The 22,683-nt window shown below is 44.4% G+C and overlaps 1 protein-coding gene across 1 annotated transcript in view; it reads right to left on the bottom strand.

Annotated features, from left to right (window-relative positions):
• RIMS1 (regulating synaptic membrane exocytosis 1) overlaps positions 1 to 22,683 on the bottom strand; it is a 363,560-nt gene that overhangs the window by 87,946 nt on the left and 252,931 nt on the right. The window contains exons 23-24 of the mRNA XM_066604485.1: positions 6,114 to 6,280; positions 482 to 702 (exon numbers count right to left, since the gene is read on the bottom strand). Coding sequence (XP_066460582.1) covers positions 482 to 702; positions 6,114 to 6,280 — 388 coding nt within the window. The remainder of the gene's footprint in view (positions 1 to 481; positions 703 to 6,113; positions 6,281 to 22,683) is intronic.

Raw genomic sequence — 22,683 nt, 5'->3', positions numbered from 1 at the left:
GTGCATGTCAGTAACTCCTAATTTGAAGTAAGAAGATTTTCTGTCTACATAAGCCAATATTCCTACATAACAACTTCCGCACTTTGTAGAATCTATGCCACAATACATTGCTGATGTTCGGAAGGCCAAAGGAAGTTCAATGTGCTAATAAAATGACCATTCTATGTATGTGAGCGACTACTAAACTAGATAAATATAAAAAAACTGAAATAAAACTGATTTACAAATACATTACTGGAAGAAGTAAATATACAGAACTGTCACAGCCTCACATTTTCCACATCAAATGTTTAGTCTTGCATACATTCGTAAGCAACTATAGGGGATTGCGCAAATACCATAAGCTTCATAAAAAGTAAAGCAGTAACATACAGCATGTTCACCAATATACAGCATATTTCTTTTTTGCTTATACCTGTTCCTGTACAATACTAATAGCAAGTACATTTCAGTGGTAATTATGAGGAACAGTACCACTCACCTGTTTGGCTAAGCTGTGATGTGCTTCTACTTCTACGGGACACCATGGCAACAACTTTGGCACTCAAACTTGGTCTTCTTTTCTTTCCACTAGTCATAACTGTACCCACTGCTGTATCCGATTGGCTTCCATCATTGTGTTCTAGCTTGTAGATCTCTCCACTTACACTTGTGCTCTTAGTAATGGTTCTCCCTGAAAAACCCATCCGTCTGCCTTGCATCCTGCATGGAAAGCAGTAAATTATAATGAAAGCACAATGCTCCTGAGATATTAAAGGGGTTTTCCAGGACTAAAGACCCTTTTACACACTACGGTTATTGTTTAAACAGCCACAAGACTTAACGAACTGACAACACTTTTTAATAAAATTACACGTGCAGATAATGGCTTTAATCCCCTGAATTTCCCTCCACAAGTTGTTTGCTCAGCTGGGCATGTGTTTATGCAATGGTTATCACATAAACACACACCCAGCTGAGCAAACATCTGGCCAGCAGATTCCATTGTTCTCCTCCTGGCAGAGTAAACAGTGTGCTCATTATATATCTAAAGCAAGCACAATCAGTACAATGTTAAGAAAGTCTTTTGAACTGCCAGCAAAGGTTTTTATGCGGGCTAAAAACCAGTGCTGAACGACGATTGAATGAATAGTTCACGACTGACTGCGTTTACATGTATGAATTATCGCTAACTTTTGGCCGTTAGAACAAATTTTGAGCGATAATCAGGATAGATCATCAACATTAGATCTGTGCGGGTCTGCAGCTTAAGACCCCTGTCAAGCAGTTGTTTAAAGGTGGCGCAATGCCCATGTAAATAGTGTGGCCACTTCAATAGATACCAGGTACAGTGCCATACACTTCACAACATCTATGACTGGTATAGCAGCTCAGTTTCATTTAGTTGAGCTGCTCTTAAGTCCTGTGACTGATAAACGTGACGTCACATGCGTGAGAAGAGGTCGCAACTCTCATCGAAGCACGGGCAGCTTCTTCAAACAGCTGATCAGCGGGGTCTCGAGTGACGGAATCCCCATTGATCTGATATTGATTACCTATCCTAAAGATAGGCCATCAATATGTGAGTCCAGGAAAACCCCTTTAAAAGATACTAAGAAGCACATAATATTTTGGTGTAGTTTATAATACTATGACAGCATACTGTTATAATATTTACTTTTCATGGTAAGATTTGCAATTTTTGTATCCATGTGACACTGCTCTATTGTATGCAAATTAGCTTTCCTCCAAGAGGAACTAAAGGTCCATTTATAGGAGCAGATCACTCAAGGATTATTCAAACGACAGTTTGAGCAACAGCTTTGAGCGATTATTTTGCATAAAAAATGATTGATATTTAAGTAGCTACTCAGCTACTTAAATATCAATTATGTATGCAAATGAAGCCTTCACTGAATGCAGCTAATAGCCAGAGGCTATTATCTGCGCTCAGATCCTTTGTTCTCCATGGGGAAACAATGCTATCAGCACTCCCCAGTGGAGAACTCCTGATAAAAGTGAATGATGATTTTTAGGTTAGCTTGATTTTAACGATCATCTAAAAGTGCCCGAAATGTGGGTGCCCCGCGCCCATTTATACTCCCCGATTATCGCTAAAACGATCGCCGATTAGCGAATTTTTAGAGATAATCGTCCAGTGTAAATGGGCCTTAACTCACATGTGTCAAATTGAAGGTCCGTGGGCTGAATATGGCCTGCCACGTCATTTTATGTGGCCCACGAGGTCCAGATGCAGAAGCGCCTTTTCTAGATCATAGAGTCTTGAGCTGTTCCAGAAAGACCCTCTGGCGCACTATGGACTTGTTTGCAGCCTGCCGCTGGGCATTGGGATCACAGCCGCCATCTTGGTCCTACACTGCAACATCGGTTGTATGTGTAATGAGCGCTGTGATATTACTAAAGCCCCCGCAGCTTTTGGCGTGTACTCCCCTGCCTGCTTCTCACTCTGAGTCTATGCTGCAGTATATCGCTACCTGTCGGGCTGCATGGATCATAGAGGATGTTGTGTAACACTGATGCCTAACCCAGTGAGTAACAGCTCTGCCCTAAGGAATTTTTTGGAAACCTTTCATCAGGTTCAGCTAAATCCAGTAATTTTTCCTTTTCTCTGACTACCCTGGTGGTTTAAAGTCAAATATCTGTGTTGGTGGACTTGCTCTGGTCCATCTGTTCTCATCTCCCCTCTTTTTAATACATCCTTTAAATTACAATCTTACAATTATTAACAGCCCTTTGAAGGCAATCATAATGCTGACGTGGCCCTCGATGAAAATAAGTTTGGTACCCCTGGTTTATCTAGTGCCACCTATAAGTAGCTACCTATATGTGGTGCTAGAAATGAATCTTTCTTCCTACTGGAGTAGTGATGGTTTGCATGCTTTTTCCCCACACAGCAAGGCCAATAAGACTCCCTTCACCAGCTGGATCTCCATAAGGAGACCAAGTATCTTCTATGAGTTACAAACATTGCTCTATTGTTAACATTTAAGTGTACCCATAATTTTTTCCCCATTTTTTTTTTTATCTAAGTAGGACCCAAATTTGGTGCTGAACGATACCTTCTTGCTTTATGCTGTACATTTACATCATAGGAATTATGTAGTTCCCCCAAAATGAGGCACATATATGGTAAAGTAATGGCTTGGGAGTAGGAACTGGTACCATCTCTTTCCCAGGTAAGCGACGTACACATTCAGCCATCTAAACAATGTAAAATAAAATGTGATTCATCAGACCAGGCCGGCTTCTTTCTTATAGCTTCCAGCGGTGTTCCTGGTTTCAGCATGGGAACTTAGCCTGGTCTGAGGCTCCACAACAAGATGCAATGCACTGTGTGTTCTGACATGTTTTTATCATGGCCACAATTAACCTTTTCAGCAATTTGTGCTATAGTACTTACCATATGATATTCTCCACTGTAAGCATTTATGGAAAGGTGACTGGATATTGCATAAGTGTCTGATTTTATATACACTATGACTATATCACTATGCCTATGGGGGAACCTCTTCGCAGAAAATGGATTACCAGGCATCTCATCCCTGAGATCAGGCACCCAACAATCAGATATTTATGGATTATACAATCAATATGCCATAAATGTCTAATGTGATAACGGTCCTTCAAATTGCAAGATCAATTTTCTCTACATTTCTCAATTATATGGTTTAATAATTTTATTTTCACTAAGGGCTCCCACCCACTGGCGATATTTTCTCCACTGCGATGCGATTCTAAAGTTAAAGTCTCGCATCACAGTGCGAGAAAAAAATCGGCATGATGCCGGGATATCGCCAGTCTTTTCAATGGGGCCAGCAGCAGCAGCGCTAGCCCCATTGAAAAGAGATGGAGAATGCCGGGGACTTCTGCCACAGCTGTAACAGCTGTGGCAGGAGTTTCCTTCATCCCCACGGGGACCGCGGGGATGAAGGAATCCTCTGCCTCCGCTGTCACAGCTGTGGCAGAAGTCCCCGGCATTCTAGCCCATTGCTTTCAATGCTGCCGATCCCATTGAAAGCACTGCTTTCTGCCAAGCCCCGCGGAATGATTATCGGGGAAGGGATTGAAATATAAGCCCTTCCCCGATAATCTGCCAAAAGTATGTTAAAAAATAAAAAATTATTACTCACCTCTCCAGCGCTCAGCCGCGTCCTCCGCGGCTCCCCGGCACTGCTATGAAGCTCTTTCAGCAGTCAGGGATTTAAAAATCCCTGCCTCCTGAAAGGGCTGTGCAGATTGGCTGAGGGCTCAGCCAATAGCAGCTACTGCTTAGCTATTGGCTGAGCACTCAGCCAATCCCACATCGCCCTTAGCTATTCATTCATGAATAGCTATATCTTAGCTGCTGTCGCTGGCCCCATTGAAACCACTTGCGATATGCCAGTTCTATACCGGCCTCTTACTTGCGCTGCGATGCGAGAGTTTTCGCCAGTGGGTGGGAGCCCTAAATCTAATAATATGCAAAAAAAATAACTCATATAAGGTGATTATATAGATACTTACTGTACTTTGTGCACCAATTCCTCAGTTTTTCCAGAGCTCTACGTGCAGTCAGTGAATAGAAACATTAAAGGGCCACTCTGGTGAAAACACATTTTTTCTTCCCTGATCCCCTTCACCTAATTGCTTGTTACACTCTGGAGGACTCCTATTTTTTTTGCAGTCACTCCCATCGACTGCAGCCTTCTGTCTGATGCTTGTCAGACACCATCTCGATGTTGAAATTTGTTCATGCTTTCTCTTTCACTATTCTGTGCTACCAATTCCATGATGCATCAGCACAACATAACATAAACAGATAAGAGACTGTACCATCTCTGTCTGCAGGGAGGACAGTATCATTACTATCTGTAGTGTATATTCACCTAAATAAGCTATAGACCATAAGTATATAGTCAGGACGATGAACTGTGATCTCCTGCATTATAACTGTGTGACAGGAGCCATGCAATCATCAGCAGTAACTGACAGGAGATTCTGTGTCCACCTTTAAAGAGCTTGTGTGGCAGGGTCTATCATACAGGACTGACTAATATAAAAGCACATAAATGCAAGTAAATCTGAGCTGGTCAGAATGAGATCACATGACCACCTGGAGAGAAGGACTCCATTAAATCTCAGATAGAAAGGAATAGCTAAACAAGGTAATGCTAGGGGAAATATGTACTGGGGGCTACTTACATAATGAATGAAAAACAAAGTTCACCGGAGTGGCTCTTTAAATGAACGGTGCATCTGTATTGGTAGCACATTACCTGGACAGATTTTCAGCCACTGAAAATAAATAATTAATCTGCCATTCTCTGACAGCAAGCATGGATCTTGTAAACTGGGGAACTAAAACACAAAATACAATAATAAACTGTATACCTTTTAACCATACAGTGATGATACTATTTACTACATGAAACTTAAAAAAACAACCCTTAACCCTTTCCAATCCACCGTCTGATGTCTTCAGGCATTCTGATTGAAGGCTGTACAGCTCTGATATTGCAAGTCGTCCGGCAGGGTATTCTTACTGTATATTACTCTGTTGTCGGGGGCCTCTTCAGCACGTCACATACTGCAGTACTGGCTCTAGCCAGCAGATGGCGCCATTGTATAATGGCAGAAAGAGAAAGCCTCCTAGGAAACCCTGAATCAAAAATTGGATTGCACAGGGTTAAGGCCTACGTGCACCTTCAGATGACTTTTTAGAATAAGCTGCTGTGTGTGCATGAGGAATAGCACTATATCTAGCCGCTATGTGATTTCTATTCTGTATTTTCCATCAATCGTGCCCTCTACCGTCTGCAGTTCTAATTCAGTAAGCTGCTGCATCATGTGTGCAAGTCTCTCTCCTTCCTCCTTCGCTGCATAGACTTCTATGACCAGATGAGACAATTCCCTCCACTATCTGTTATCTGTCTTGCTTTAGAGACAGGCTTCTCTTGACAACAGCAGTAGACAGCAAATTAGAGGGAAGGGAGACTTAGTGGCCAACGCTTTAGAGGAAATTTTCAGCACAAAAACATCATTTTAGGTAAAGTGATTTGCACTTTTCCTAGTTAACACATTGGCTATCATATAAGCATAAGTTGTCTCTAAGTGCAGTGGTCATTTTCACTTACCAGAGCCTTCTGCTTGGACGCTCAGATTGCTCGGACATAAAGCTTGTGCTGCTGAGACGTGAGGCACTACTGGTACGGGAAATGGCTGACACATCGCTGACATCGCTATCTGATGATTTGGCTGAGACATTGTCACAACTTCGATATTGATCTTTATGCATGTTGTACTACAAGGAGAAAAAAAACTTTTAGAAAATAAGTACTCTAAGGCTACATTCACACGTAGCGGATGCTCAGCAGCACAAAATCAGCATCAAAATCCGCCAGTGTCACATGAATTTTGGTTCGCATATCACCACCTCAATTAAAGAGGTGAACTTCCGCGTGCTGAAAATCTGCAGTATAAAATGGACATGCTGCGGATTTAATATCCACACTTCAGGTCAAGTTACGCTGCGGATTTACACTGCATCAAGTGGATGAGATTTCTTGAAATGTCTCTCTCTCTCTCAGCCAGCCAAGAAATTTGCTATTAACGCGCGCTGCGTCACGGCGGGGAGGGGCCAAAACAGGCACGCCACAGCGGGGAGGAGCCTAAAACTGGGGCGGGGTCGAACACGGCGTGACGCTCGTTCGAGTAACAAACACCATCGAGTATGCTAATACTCAAACGAGCATCAAGCTTGGCAGAGTACGTTCGCTCAACTCTAGTCGTGTTACATTCCAAATGCATTGAGAAGCTAAAAACGATCAATGCCCTTTTTCAGAGAATTCAACGCATGCAGAAAATTTTCCGTTAAGTGCCAAGGATTGAGTGCACCAAATGTAATAACACTATGAAATATATGCCAGCTATGAGCTCATGTAGACTACAACGCACAACAGATTTTGGCAGAATTTATAATTTTAGAAAAGTCTCAAATGGGGCACAAAAAAAAGAACTAAAAGTTTTGTGCAAGTATGTAAAACGTTGGGACTTATGTAAAGCAGAATTCTGGCATATAACTACATTAATAAATGCCTCCGTTGCCTGTACAAAAGCAAAATGCTACTGGCTGAATACAGAGTGCACTCCAGCCCTTGGTAAAGTATATGCCTCTCATCCAGGCACCATGCACTGCTATACAGCCTCTGTGCCAGTGTGCATGAGCCCCAATGATAAAGTTCATAATTATAAAGTAGGCAATCTTCATATCTGTGTTTGAGGCTCAGCTCTGGCACAGATGCAGCACTGAATTCTGGACAAAACAATTAAAAAACGCTGCACAATTTTGTCCTACAAAATGACAGCTGGGTGAACCCCATTATAGTCAGTGGGGTGCATAAGGTGCCATTCATTTCCACCGTGGGACAGATTTTCTACTTGAATGACAGAACTGGAAATTGGAAAGCATAATGGTAGTTTGAACAGAGCCTAGGGTTTATTCACACAAGCGTACATACGCGGCTATATAGGCGCATTTTTACAGCCGACTAATATATGCGACCATCTGAGGCATTCGTTTCCAATGCATTCGTTCACATGGCGAATTTGCGTCGCGTAAAAATGTTACACCGTAAAAATATATAACATATGCGACCGAAATCCACACCCACTATTATATGCTGGGTAAAAAGATAGTTCAGCTTCTATCTTTCAACTGATATACGCTGGCAGCTCCCATAGACTCCTATGGGAGCTGGGAAAAAAAGGGAGGGGGAGGCAGTTTAGCAACATCCAACGCTGGGAGAAGCTTATAGGTGCCTCTATATAGACATTTAAGGTCATTCTGAGGATTTATGCCGAGCAAGGGATTTCCAGGCTGCGACGTATTTTTTCACTAAAACATCGCACCCAGGCATGTGAATGGACGAGAAAATGCTAATTAAGTTTGGGAGAAAGAAAATATTCTTGTGGTAACCAGGGACGACGGAGGAGCAACACAGGGGGGGGCATCCCTTCAGGTAAGTCCAAAACTTCTGTTTGCTTCATTTTCCATGCACAATGTATATTACAAAGTGCATGGAAATGGGCAAACAGAAGTAATGAGACCTAATGTTTATGGCCGGACAACCCCTTTAATTTGGGAAAATCGTCCATGCATGCAAATTCACGGCGTGTGCCAGTGAACATAAAAACGCATACGCTCGTGTGAATGAGCCTTTATAGAGCACATATTTACGTGAAGCTCCATCTCTGGGACCACTTTAACCCCTTAGTGACGAAGCCTGTTTGCGCCTTAGTGACGGAGCCAAATTTTGGAAATCTGACATGCGTCGTTCAACGTAGCATAACTCCGTAAAGGCTTTACATATCCCAGTGATTCTGACATTGTTTTTTCGCCACATGTTGTACTTCATTTTGGTTGTAAAAAGAGCTGATATAATTTGTGTATATTTATTAAAAGTACCAATATTGGAAAAATTTTGAAAAAATTATCATTTTTTCACATTTTCAACGGTAATATCTCAAATATGTCCAAACATACTATACAAATTTTTGATAAGATATGTATTTCCATCTGTTTACTTTATTCTGAATGCACACTTGAAAAACTTTTGTGTTTTTTTTAACCATTTAGAGGACGTACAAATTTAACATTACTTTTCAGCATTTTGAGGAGCACTTTGTTTTCCGGCACCAAGCCAAGTTTGCAAAGGCTCATGAGTGTCAGAATAATAGATACCCCCCCTAATGACCCCATTTTAAAAACTACACCCCTTAATGTATTCACTGAGGGGTGTCATAAGTATTTTGACCCCACCAGTTTTTTTCAGAAATTAATTCAATTTAGAGGAGAAAAAATAAAATTTCATATTTTTGCAAATATGTCATTTTAAAGACATATTTTTTTCCTATAGAGCCCATGAAAATGAGGATTTACACCCCAAAATGGATACCCCCGTTTCTCCCGTGTTCAGAGACATACCCATTGTGGCCCTAATCTTATGTCTGGATGCACAACGGGACCCAAAATGAAAGGAGTAGTCGGTGTCTTTCAGAACATAGATTTTGCTTGAAGTCCTTTTAGGCCCCATAACACTTTTGTAGAGCTATTGAGCGGCGAAAACCAAAGAGAATCCCCACAAGTGACCCCATTTTGAAAACTAGACCCCTTATCGAATTTATCTAGGGGTGTACTGCCCATTTTGACCCCACAGTTTTTGAATGAATTCAAGCAAAGCAAAAGGAAAAAAATTTGATTTTTGTTTTTTTGGCAATTCTGTCGTTTTAAAAACTGCTTTTTTTGTACAGCATACATATAAATGAAGCCTAGCACCCCAAAATGGATACCCCTGTTTGTCCCGTGTTCAGAGATATACCCTTTGTGGCCCTAATCTTAGACCCCATTGCCCACTTGTAGAGCCCTTGAGCGGCCAAAACGACAGAGAACCCCCACAAGTGACCCCATTTTGAAAACTAGACCCCTTAACGAATTTATCTAGGGGTATACTATGTATTTTTACCCTACAATTTTTGAATAAATCTAAGCCAAGCAGTAGGAAAAAAATTACAATTTTCATTTTTTGGCAGTTGTATCAATTTAAAAACTGTTTTTTTTGTACAGCACACATAGGAATGAAGACTTTCACCCCAAAATGGATACCCCCGTTTGTCCCGTGTTTAGAACCATACCCCTTTGTGGCCCTAATCTACTTAAAGGACACATGGCTAGGCCTATAATGGAAGGAGCACCCGTTGGATTTCAGGGTACAACGGAATAAATTCCAGGCCCCATAGCCCACTTGTAGAGCCATTGAGCGTCCAAAACGATAAAGAACCCCCACAAATAACCCTATTTTAAAAACTAGACCCCTTAATGAATTCATCTAGGGGTGTACTGCGTATTTTGACCCCACAGTATTTGAATAAATCTAAGCAAAGCAGAAGGATAAAATTACGATTTTCATTTTTTTGGCAATTTTGTCAATTTAAAAACAGGTTTTTTTGTACAGTGTACATAAGAATGAAGACGTTCAACCCAAAATGGATCCCCCCATTTGTCCCGTGTTCAAAAACATACCCCTTGTGGCCCTAATCTACGTAAAGGACACATGGCAAGGCCTGTAATGGAGGGAACACCCGTTGGATTGCAGGGCACAACTGAATAAATCCCAGGCCCCACTGTTCATTTGTACGGAATAAAAATTGACTCCCTAAAAATATCCCCCCCCCCCTCCGTGCCCTTTTCGGCGTTCCCCAAATCTTAGATAAAAGTAATAATGTGAACTGTGTGGTATTTCCGAAGACAGGGGTAATTACGGAGGCTGGTTGGGATGGGTACATGGGGCAATAAAACAGTGTATGCCCCCTCCTCTCATGCTTTTTGGGAGTATTTCGTGACCTCAGTAGCGGGTATGGGGTGTAAAAAGTGGCGCACTGTGAGTCTCCGTAAGCTTGCTGAGGTGCGGCGGTCTCGCACAAAAGACGCTCAACAAGGTGCTCCTGGAACTGCAGGAAGGCGAGCGTTCCCGGGGCTTCTTGTAAATTGCGTATCACAGATAGCGGTCTGAATAACGCCGGGCTCACACAGCTGTAGGCGGAATTCGCTTGCGGAGGCCCGCAGTGGATCCCAGCTGTGAGCCCGGCTGTGACCCTGCGTACAGCCGCATAATGTACTGCGCATAACTGCCTACTCACACAGGCGGTCATGCGCAGTACTTTTTTTTTGCATTTTCCGCATCGTCGCTTAGCGATGACACGGGTACCCGCCCAATGGGCTCTATGTTGCGGATATCCGCGGTAAAATAGAACATGCTGCGTTCTCTTTTCTGCCAGTGGATTATGCCATTCCGACCCGCTAATGTGAGCGGAATTGTGTAATCCAATGTGATTGATCTGCGTATTACCGAGGATCAGATGCATGCGGAAACCGTAATTCCTATCCGGTCATGTGAGGCCGGCCAAAGGTAGATCTCTACCTTTTTTTCACGTGAACGGGGACCGCTCAACGAGGCCAACCGTCACTGCTCCAGGCTCTCAGCGACCGTTGGTCGCTGGGAGCAAGGAGATTTTAAATTTCCTGGCCTCCCCGTCTCCTGCGCATGTGTCCGGTGTTTTGCCGGCGGTCGCATGCGCAGAATCCGGGAAAGTTCACGGAGGAAGATCGCGTCGGGGTGCAAATACGGAGGCCTCTGGTAAAAAGTTTCATCTCCTCTCACCGATCGCATCGGCGAGGGGAGATGAACCTTCACCTTTTTTTTTACTTTTACATGATCGCCATTATCCATTGGATAACGACGAACACGTGATCAGGAACCGCTCACTGCAGCCCCCCGTGAAATCCCCAGGCTCTCGGCTAAGTTTTGTAGCCAGGAGCAGGGAGATTTTAAATTATCCTGGCAATCCACAGCTTTTGCGCATGCGCCTGCCATTTTGGCGCCGGCCGTGTGCGCAGAAGCTGGGGTAAGGTCCGCGGATAAATCCGCGGGCCTTAGGTACGTTATTTCATCCTCCCTCACGGATATGATCCGTGGGGGGAGATGAAACGCAAGCTTTTTTAACTTTTTTTAAACTTTTTTTTTTTACTTCTACACTTTTTTTTTTTTTACTTTTTACCCTTTTTTTTTTTACTTTTTATACTTTTTTTTTACTTTACAGGATCACTGCTATCCATTGGATAACAGTGATCATGTCCCCGGTATAATCTCTCTACTCCTGGCTACACATGGCAGCCAGGAGCAGAGAGATTTTAAATTTCCCGGGGCTCGAGCCCCCTCTGTGCACGCGCCCGATGTCAATCATCGGGCGCGCATGCGCAGACGGGGACTTTGGGTCCCGGGACATCGGGAACGACTTAGGTGAGTATTTTCACCTCCCCTCATGGATCCGATCCATGAGGGGAGGTGAAACTGACTTTTTTTAAAACTTTTTTTTAACTTTTTCGCGATCGCCGCTATCCAATGGAGTGGTCCCCGGTAACACCTCCTGGTTCCCGGCTACCTTCAGGAGCCGGGAGCCAGGAGATTTCAAATTTGCCGGGGGCTCCCGGGCTTCTGCGCATGCGCCTGACGTCATCGTCTGGCGCGCATGCGCAGAAGGCCGCGGCGGGTCCGGGAGCACCCTTCTTCGGGGGACACCGCGGACAAGCCGGGTGAGTATTTTCAGCTGCCCTGATGGATCCGATCCATCAGGGCAGCTGAATTACTACTTTTTTACACTGTTTTATTTACTTTTTTGCGATCGGCGCTATCCATTGGATAGCGCTGATCGCAATTCCGGGGAGGACTGCCCGCATCCTGGGATGACAGCTCCATGCTGTCGGCTACCTGCGGGCACCGACAGCATGGAGCTGTCACGTCCTCAGGCAAGTCGGCATTAATCCTAAGAGGATGCATAAAACTACGTCCTCTAGGATTAAAGCCCACTTACTGAGGACGTAGTTTCCCGATGGGGCAGTCGTTAAGGGGTTAATGTATTAGGGAATTTTAAGCAATCTTAGGAGTTAAGACAAAAGTGGCCAAAGAAATGTGTCAAAAGGAATCAAAATAACCCATTCGCAGAACACAGGTGGCGTTTAGGACATAAGTAGCTAAAGAGAATTTTAATTAATCGCTACTGGATTATTGGCAGAAAATAGATACTGTAAGCATTTTGGAATTGCTCATAATACAATTACATTATATATAATATAATCTGGCAACAAAGCCGGGGGAGAATCTCTTTAATTAGTACTAATTAAACTGGATATTTACTTTATTGATCCCCATGTTTACAATGTTTCCAAAAAAAATTTAATCAAAGTGGTTGGCAATATCAGCAGGGAATAGAACCTCATTATCTGCTGATGAGTTCTGCTGGTATGTTATTGAAACTTTTTATCTGTCAGTCACAGGATTGCCTCTAGCTTTGTCGTACCAGTGCAATGTAATGACAACTTAGGCCGCCTGTCCACGACTGTAATGGAATATCGCTAGCGTTATTCCACCGCGGGAGAGGGGAGTGAGCACTAAAAGGTCTCCGCGATGAGCTCACCACGGATAATCGTGGCATGCTGCGATTTTAATCACGCGAGTGTAAAATCGCTATGATTTTACGCTCGTGTGCAGTAGGCTGCACTTTCCATAGTTAGCTTATGGAAAGCGTGTCATGCGAGCGCCGCATGTGATTTATTGCCGCAAACCTCGCAATGACACCTCACCCGTGGGCAGCCAGCCTTAGCTAAACAAATATTCCCATCATCACCATAGACATAAAGTAAAATGACAAGGCTAGTATCCTCCACAGCTCCAAAGTTACATTTAAAGTACCGTGTGCCTGCCAGCTCAGTGCCATGCATTCAACGGGCACTAAATTACAATGTGCAGCAAGTGAATGGGACTGAGGTGGCAAAGCAACTTTGGTGTCTGATCCTGAATGGGACATAGCACTTCAGTCAATTGCTATGCAGGCATTCTGTGAGCTGGACTCAACCGACTTGATATAAAGATAGACCATCAATATTACAATCCCAGAAAGCCGCTGTAAATGATTGTGGCATGGCTGTAGCTTTTTAGTGTTGAGTGGCGTGATTTCTTTAGAATTATCTGCTGAGAGAATTCTGTCTTGAAAGAATGGATTGCTTCCTCTTTGGTGTGCATAGTGCTTGTGCATGTTCTACGGGGTATTTTGATTAGTGGCCGAAATCCCACATTTTCACTGATTCACTGGATTGATAAGAATTGATAGATGGTCCAATCACTGGGACCCCCACCAATCCTAAGAATGGGGGACCCATGCCCACCTTATTTCGCAATGCAGGATCGCTTCTTCTTATTTTGCTACTGTATCAGTGAATGGACGCTGGTCATGCATGCATGCTGCCGTTTCATTCATTTCAATGGGGTATAGAGTAGACCGATAGCCAAGCACTATGCCTGGCTATTTTCCTCAGCACTATAGAAATAAATGGAGCAGCACAATGCATGTGCAACCAGCACCCATTTACTGATGTGGTAGGGAAATAGGGAGAACCAATCCTGCATTGTGAAATAAGGAGACTTGGGTCCCCCATTCTCAAAATCAGTGGGGTTCCCACCTGTGGTTATATTAGGCACCTCCCCCCCTAAGGAAGGTGCCTGAGCTTTTGGTCTCCATGTCCAGTTAAAGGTGCGTCTTGTTTGTTATGATGACTGGATAGTGATTCTTGCTATACACCGATTACTTTTCATTCTCCCTTTTTGACCTTGGCTTGGTTTATTGACCATTCTCCTATTTGTTGCCTGCCCGGACTTCTGGCCTTTTTATATCCTGCTGAATCTACTCTGTGTGCCCTGACCCCTGGAGTCTCTCTTGTGCTGACGTATATGCTCGCTGCCTCCATCCAAGATTCCTCTGATATTGCATCTGTTGACAAGCTCATGTACTGCACCTTGGTCTGTAGGTGTGTCAGTAGCCACATAACTGGGACCACTTCAAGTGTAATGGCCTGAGAACCCTACAGAGAAGCTCAGATCCTGTGTGTTGTGTACCCGTGTTTTACTACCTCTCCTGCTTTTGACATGTTGTGTCTGTGCTGGCCCGTAAGGATAAGTGCTGTGCGACGTTGCCATCATTATTCCACTGTGGGTTTGTGCACTTTCTTTGCAGACCGTTGTGACTGAGTCCATTTGTGTAAGGCACAGTGGCTTTGTTTAGAGGTGCACGATAGGTTACTCTCTACTGTTTACGACGTTCATGCATTGGTGTCAGGTCCGTAGGATAAGTCCTGTTTGACGTGTGTCTGTTGGAGGTGATGATAATTTTTTTTTTATGCCCTAAGGGTCCAAAGACACCATTTTTAAAGGGGAGGTACTGTTAGGTTGTGCTCCTGGGATCTGTAGTTCTGTGGGTTTCCAGGAGCACACCTCCACAGTTTTGGGATGTTTGAGCTGTCCGGGTGTGGATTTCTCCAGCCAGCCAATCACCCCCGGACTGCTACACACCATATACCAGCCCCTCTGGCTTAAGGGTGCTGGTTTCCCCATTGTCCTGTCAGTAGCCTGGTGTTTGCATATGTAGGTGTGAACAGCGACATGTATGTGTGTCTGTGCAGGTGGCTGGACATGTGGTGTGAACAGTCCTGTTCAGTGTGGTATGCATTCCATTGTGTGTTGGTGTGAACTGTGTCCTGTTCTGCTTGGATCATTTTCCATCCAGGGCGAGCCAGGTCCTTAGGTTCCAGCATGGGGCTGTCCCTATTGGCACAATCGACCCGCTTGGAGAAAGGACTCATGGTGCAGGTTGTTTTGTGAAAGAAGGGACCCACGAGACAACAAGGACCCTTGTTGTGGGCTTAAGTATATTGGAAAAAATATAAACGAATACCCCATACCATAGCAATTCCATCTGTTTATGTGTGCATGCATGCTAGGTAAGTGTTCTGGGTGTTTGCCAGCCGATGTGTCATGTCTGCTTGCGAGTCCCATTTGCACTTCACTCGTTCACGTATAAAGGAGACATAGTAACATAGTTTGTAAGGCAGTGTCCATCTAGTCCAGCCTGTTTATCCTCCTGTCTTGTTGATTCAGAGGAAGACAAAAAAAAACCAAGAGCAAAAGCCAATTAGCCCTTTTGGGCAAAAAATTTCTTCCAAGACTCCCTAATGGCAATCAGACTAATCCCTGGATCAACCCCTAATAGTTCGTACCTGCCTGTATACCCGGATTAACAGTTAACCTGAGATTTATATCCGGTTATAGCCTTCCGCTCCAGAAAGACATCAAGTCCCCTTTTAATCTCCTCTATGGATTTTGCCATCACCACATCCTCAGGCAGAGAGTTACACAGTCTAACTGCTCTTACAGTAAAGAACCTCTTTCTATGTTGGTGATGAAACCTGCTTTCTTCTAGACGTAGCAGATGCCCTTTCGTTACCGTCGTAATCCTGGGAATAAACAGATGATGGGAGAGATCCTTGTATTGTCCCCTCATGTATTTATACATAGTTATTTGGTCGCCCCTTAGCCGTCTTTTTTCTAGAGTAAATAATCCCAATTTGGATAGCCTCTCTGGGTATTCTAGTCCCTTCATTCCGTTTATTAGTTTAGTTGCCCTTCTTTGAGCCCCCTCCAGCACTGTAATATCTTTCCTAAGCACCGGTGACCAGAACTGTGCGCAGTATTCCATGTGAGGCCTGACAAGTGCCTTATATAGTGGGAGGATAATGTTCTCGTCCCTCGCCCCTATACCTCTTTTAATGCACCCCAAGACTTTATTAGCTTTTGCAGCAGCTAACTGGCATTGGTTACTCCAGTTTAGTCTACAATCCACTAGTACCCCCAGGTCTTTTTCCATATCACTTTTCCCTAGCAGTACCCCATTTAGTGTATATTGGTGACATCCGTTTCTCCTGCCCATGTGCACAACCCTACATTTTTCACATTGAACTTCATTTGCCATTTTTCTGCCCAAGCCCCCAGCTTATCTAGGTCTGTCCTCCGTTGCATTGATTATATTGTGTAATTTTGTGTAATCTGCAAATATTGATATTTTACTATGCAGCCCTTCTATCAGGTCGTTAATAAATATATTGAACAGAGTGGGGCCTAATACTGAACCCTGTGGCACCCCGCTAGTGACTGTGGTCCAATCAGAGTATGAACCATTTATTATCACCCTCTGCTTTCTATTATTGAGCCAATTCTTTACCCAGATACACACGTTTTCACCCAATCCGAGCTGTCTCATTTTATAAATCTATTATGCGGCACGGTGTCAAATGCTTTAGAGAAGTCCAGATATACGAGATCAATAGACTCTCCCAGGTCCAGCCTAGAGCTTACTTCATCGTAGAAGCTGATCAGATTGGTCTGACATGATCGACCCTTTACGAACCCATGCTGGTGAGGAGTTATCCTGTTGTTCTCCTTGAGGTACTCTTCAATGGCGTCTCTCAGAAACCCCTCAAATGTTTTTCCTGTTACTGAAGTAAGACTTACTGGCCTGTAGTTACCAGGCTCACTTTTGGTCCCCTTTTTATAAATTGGAACCACGTTGGCAATGCGCCAATCCAATGGTACGACCCCGGTCTTGATAGTATCCACAAATATTAGATATAGCGGCCTAGCTATCACATCACTTAGTTCCTTAATACCCTTGGGTGTATTCCATCTGGGCCTGGCGATTTATCGATTTTAATCTTCTTTAACTGGTTTCGCACTTCCTCCTGCGTTAGGTATGAGATATTTTGTGAGGGGTTCATTTTATTCCCCTGCATCTCGTGTGGCATTTCCTTTTCGTTTGTGAATACGCTTGAGAAGAAACTATTTAATAGATTTGCCTTCCCTCCATCATCTTCAATGATTTCTCCTACGTTATTTGTTAAAGGGCCAGTGCTCTCGTTCCAAATCCTTTTGCTGTTAATATAGTTGAAAAATAGTTTTGGGTTGTTTTTGCTCTCTTTGGCGATTAGTCTTTCTGCCTCCTACTTAGCAATTTTGATCTTATCTTTGCATATTTTGTTTTTTTCCCTATACAATTTTTAGAGACGTGACACTATGTACAACTTTGCACTCTTCATTTTTAATCAATACGTCTTTGAAAATAAAGACTTTTTGTAGCTGGTTTCCATTAAAAAATTTAGATTTCCATGCTTTTATTGTTTTCCAAGGCACTGAAGACAGGAGGACTAAAAACGTAGGAGATTCTGTCAGAGTAAGGCCTTAGTCAGATGGGCGTTTTTTCGCGCGATTTGCGGATCGCATGACGGATGCGCATCCGCAAATCGCGTGACCGGTGCGCGCAAGTCGCCCGCAAATCGCCCGAAAATCTGCTCCTAGCCGCGTTTCATTAGAAGCGGGCCGGAGCTGTCCAGCGCATTGCATTCAATGGAGACGGCAATAGAGCCGCCTCCATTTAAAGCAATGCGCTGCGGGCGAGCCCGGGATGAATTGTCGGTAAGGGCTTAAATATATAAGCCCTTCCCTGCAATTCATCCTAAAATGTGTTAAAATAAAAAAAAATTGTATACTCACCTTCTCCCGGCAGCCGGAGCTCCGCGCGGCCGTCCTGCAGTGGGTGTGAAGGGGGTGTGAGTCAGACCTGCCCCCTGATTGGCTCAGCGCTGAGCCAATCAGAGGCATGCCTCACTCACACCCATTCATGAATTCATGAATGGATGTGAGTCAGACCTGCCCCTGATTGGCTCAGCGCTGAGAGGCAGCAGTCACTCACCCATTCATGAATTCATGAATGGGTGTGTGAGTGAAACCAGCCTCTGATTGGTCAGGGCTGTGACCAATCAGAGGCAGATCATTCAGCAGGCGGGGATTTTAAAGCCCCGCCGGCTGAATAGTGCCGAGAAGCAGTTCAGGAGAACTGACAGCGGCCGCGGCTGGACTCCGGCTGCAGCGGAAAGGTGAGTATACCATTTTTTTTTTATTTTAACACATTTTAGGATGAATTGCAGGGAAGGGCTTATATATTTAACCCCTTCCCGACAATTCACCCCGCGCACGCCGGCAGCCCATTGCTTTCAATGGAGTGGCTGTATTGCCGGCTCCATTGAATTCAATGGGCAAACATCGTTCTTCTCTGTCACAGCTGTTACAGCTGTGGCAGAGAAGAATGATTTGTCTTCTATATGTTCACAATGGGGTCGGCGCTGCTGCCGCCGGCCCCATTGAGCGCATATAGAGAACAGGAATCGCAGATCGCAGATAGGTGCGATCTGCGATTTTTTTGTTCTATAATTTATCGGACGAGCGCATAAAAAGCGCTCATGTGTCCGATACCATTGCAAAGCAATGGTTTTATAAAATCGCCGGACGCATGCGCATGCGCAAATCGCGGCTAAAAACGCCCGTCTGACTAAGGCCTAAGCTGACGGGCTGTTTTTCTGCTCCTCCCCTAGCCTACTTTTCCTGTTGTCAAAGTGCATTTACTGTCTTTCCACTGAGCTATTACAGAGAGCTGTATGATAGTGCTGGGGAAAATGGAGATCAGAGCAGAGAAAACTACTGTTAGAGAAAGTTGTATAAGAGTGTCGAAGAAAGGTGAAGGATACCAGAGCAGGGAAAACTACTATTACAGTACCAGGGAAAGCTACTATTCCAAAGGGCTGTAACTAATTTCAAGTGAATTTTCTGCTCTTATCAACAATAAGGTGAAATACAACAGCAGCTACTCAGAGAGAGGATGAGATACACAGAGAGAGAGAGAGAGAGAGCTGGAGTACTGCAGTATACAGTATAAGCGATCAAGTTATCAAGTAATTGCTAGTTCAAGTCCCCTATGAGGATGAAAAAAAGAAAGTGCAATAAAGTTCTTTTATATTATTGTAAATATATCCAAAAATAAAATAAACACTTCCCCCATTTTTAACCCCTTCTAGGACCAAGCTGTTTTGTACCTTAAGGACCAGACACCTTTTAGGGATTTTACCCATGTGGCGGTTTTACAGCCCTATTTTGTTTCGTTTAGCTACCAAAATTATTGTTGCTTTGTTTTGTTTCCCGTGACATATAGGGCGATTGTTTAAATATCTTTTTCACTGACTTTTTTTTCTGTTTTTCAGTTTTATTGGGGGTAAAATGCTTAAAAAAATGATGTTTTCACATTTATAGGTATTTTTTTAATTTAGTATATTTATGCTAAAATAAAGTACGGGAACAGGTTCCTCTATTTGTTTTGGACATTTTGATATATAGTATGCATGGTTTTGGTTTACAGGGCGCATATGGCGAAGTTTTTTGTTGGCGTCGGCTTTGCTATTTTCTTTCTTGTGTATGTATTGTTGTTTTATTCTGTAATTTTTATTTACTTGTGTATGTAATTATGTTTTTTTACTATTTATGTCCCCCATGACGTCATATAAGACCTCTGGGGGACATTCTTTTTTTTTTTTTTATTTGACACTTTCCCACTGTAGCTGGGGCATCCATAGGATCCCCAGTAACAGGGAAAAGCAACTCCTGCAGTGACAATAGTCACTGGCAGAGCTGGCCAGGGTCTAGTATGACCCTCCATCTCTGCTGTAGCAGGGAACCCCGGCGGTCACATGACCCCCCCCCCATCCCCCGCTCCCAGAGTGGAAAACTCCCTTCCACTTTTACTTTCAGTACACAGTGCTCAATGAGCGCTGTGTACTCTCCAAAGGAAAAGGCAGAAAGGGTTATAAACCCCTCCTGCCTTCTTCTCAGGGTTATCAGCTGTTACTAACAGCTGACAACCAGTCCTGCCTCTAATTGACTGCAGTGGCAGGAGGCTTAAAGCGCCGCCATAATTTTACTGTGCCTGGTCCTTAGGCCTTAGTCAGACGGGCGTTTTTTCGCGCGATTTGCGGACCGCATGACGGATGCGCATCCGCAAATCGCGTGACCGGTGCCCGAAAATCGCCCGAAAATCTGCTCCTAGCCGCGTTTCATTAGAAACAGGCTTGAGCTGTCCAGCGCATTGCATTCAATGGAGCCGGCAATACAGCCGACTCCATTGAAAGCAATGCGCTGCGGGCGAGTGTGGGATGAATTGTCGGGAAGGGCTTAAATAAATAAGCCCTTCCCTGCAATTCATCCAGAAAAGTGTTAAAATAAAAAATATATACATACTCACCTGCTCCCGGCAGCCGGAGTTCCGCGCAGCCGGCCTGCAGTGGGTGTGAAGGGGGTGTGAGTCAGACCTGCCCCCTGATTGGCTCAGCGCTGTTACAGCTGTGGCAGAGAAGAATGATTTGTCTTCTATATGTTCTCAATGGGGTCGGCACTGCTGCCGCCGGCCCCATTGAGCACATATAGAGAAGAGAACAGGTATCGCAGATCGCAGATAGGTGCGATCTGCGATTTCTGTTCTTTAATTTATCGGACGAGCGCATAAAAAGCGCTCATGTGTCCAATACCATTGCAAAGCAATGGTTTTTAAGAAATCGCCGGACGCATGCGCATGCGCAAATCGCGCAAAAAAACGCCCGTCTGACTAAGGCCTTAATGGGTTAAATTCAAAAATTAAAACAACAAATCTGTAAAAGTATGATCTGTTAAAATAATCCATTATTTATCCCGCATGCTGAATGCCTTTAGAAAGGAAAAACAGAATGCCAGAACTGCTCTTCCTTGGTCACCCCATCTCCAAGAAGAAATTTAAAGGGGTTGTTCAGTTGTAAACTACTGCTGACCTATCCTTGGGATAGGTCATCAGTAGCAGATTGGCAGAGAGTCTGTTGCTCAGAACCCCAGGCACTTGTGTACTGAGATAATTTCTGCAGGAAGCAGACATCTCCATTCTACAACAGTGGTTAGTGGTTTTGGAGGCCAAGTGCCCATTTAAGTGAAGGGGAAGTTTGCCTGTACTACATGCTTGGCCATTGCAGTAAGAACTGAGCTGTCTGCCCAGACAATGGACCCACTTCAGTCTACTATTCATGACCTATCCTGAGAACAGGTTATCGATTGGACAACCTCGTTAATGAAAAGCAATTCAGAAATCACATGTATCCAAAATACTACCATTACAAACTCTAGGTCCTGCCAAAAAAATAAGTCTTTACACAACACAATTGATAGAAAAATAAAAAGTTACGGTGGTCAGAAGATGGCGATAGATATTTTGTAGAGATGAGCGAGCACCAAAATGCTCGGGTGCTCGTTACTCGAGTCGAACTTTTCGCGATGCCCGAGGGTTCGTTTCGAGTAACGAACCCCATTGAAGTCAATGGGCGAATCGAGCATTTTTGTAAATCGCCGATGCTCGCTAAGGTTTTCATTTGTGAAAACCTGGGCAATTCAAGAAAGTGATGGGAACGACACAGCAACGGATAGGGCAGGCGAGGGGCTACATGTTGGGCTGCATCTCAAGTTCCCAGGTCCCACTATTAAGCCACAATAGCGGCAAGAGTGCCCCCCCCCCCCCGACAATAATTTTTACTTCTGAAAAACCCTCATTAGCAAGGCATACCTTAGCTAAGCACCACACTACCTCCAACAAAGCACAATCACTGCCTGCATGACACTCTGCTGCCACTTATCCCGGGTTACATGCTGCCCCCCCCCCCCCCCCCGCACGACCCAGTGTCCACAGCGCACACCAAAGTGTCCCTGCACAGCCTTCAGCTGCCCTCATGCCACACCACTCTCATGTCTATTTATAAGTGTGTCTGCCATGAGGAGGAACTGCAGGCACACACTGCAGAGGGTTGGCAGGGCCAGGCAGCAACCCTCTTTAAAAGGGGCAGGGCGATAGCCCACAATGCTGTACAGAAGAAATGAGAACTCCAATCCTGTGCCACCTCCATCAGGAGCTGCACACGTGGGCATAGCAATGGGGAACCCATGTGCCAGACACTATTCATTCTGTCAAGGTGTCGCATAGCTCAATCCACACTGCAAGGGGAAAGTTGTCTGTGCTCTGCCCCCTACCCAAGTCAGTCAGTGTCTTTGTGCCAGACAGGTCAAACACCGCGATGGGAGCTAAGTTTGCACCAACAGCATAGGTGGGTCCTAGGAAACCAAAGGCATGAACCAAAAATTGATCTGACCGGCCAAACATGGCAGACTTGCACCGCGGCCACGACATAGGCCTCGGCCCCCAGCTTCAGCAATCCTAGGCAGGAAGCAGACTTTCACTGCACCCAGGACATAGGCATCTGCACAAACCCTCAGCAATCGCAGGCCTACAGCGGACTCCAATGCTAGCGTAGCTGTGCACGTCTCATTAGCGCTGTATTGCTCCTGTAGTTTGTCCCAATGCAGTGCATCGGAT

The sequence above is a fragment of the Eleutherodactylus coqui genome, chromosome 1, assembly GCF_035609145.1.
Source record: "Eleutherodactylus coqui strain aEleCoq1 chromosome 1, aEleCoq1.hap1, whole genome shotgun sequence".
Classification (NCBI taxonomy): Eukaryota; Metazoa; Chordata; class Amphibia; order Anura; family Eleutherodactylidae; genus Eleutherodactylus; species Eleutherodactylus coqui.
The sequence above is the reverse complement of the archived record's forward strand: the minus strand, read 5'-3'. Positions and strand labels throughout refer to the sequence as shown.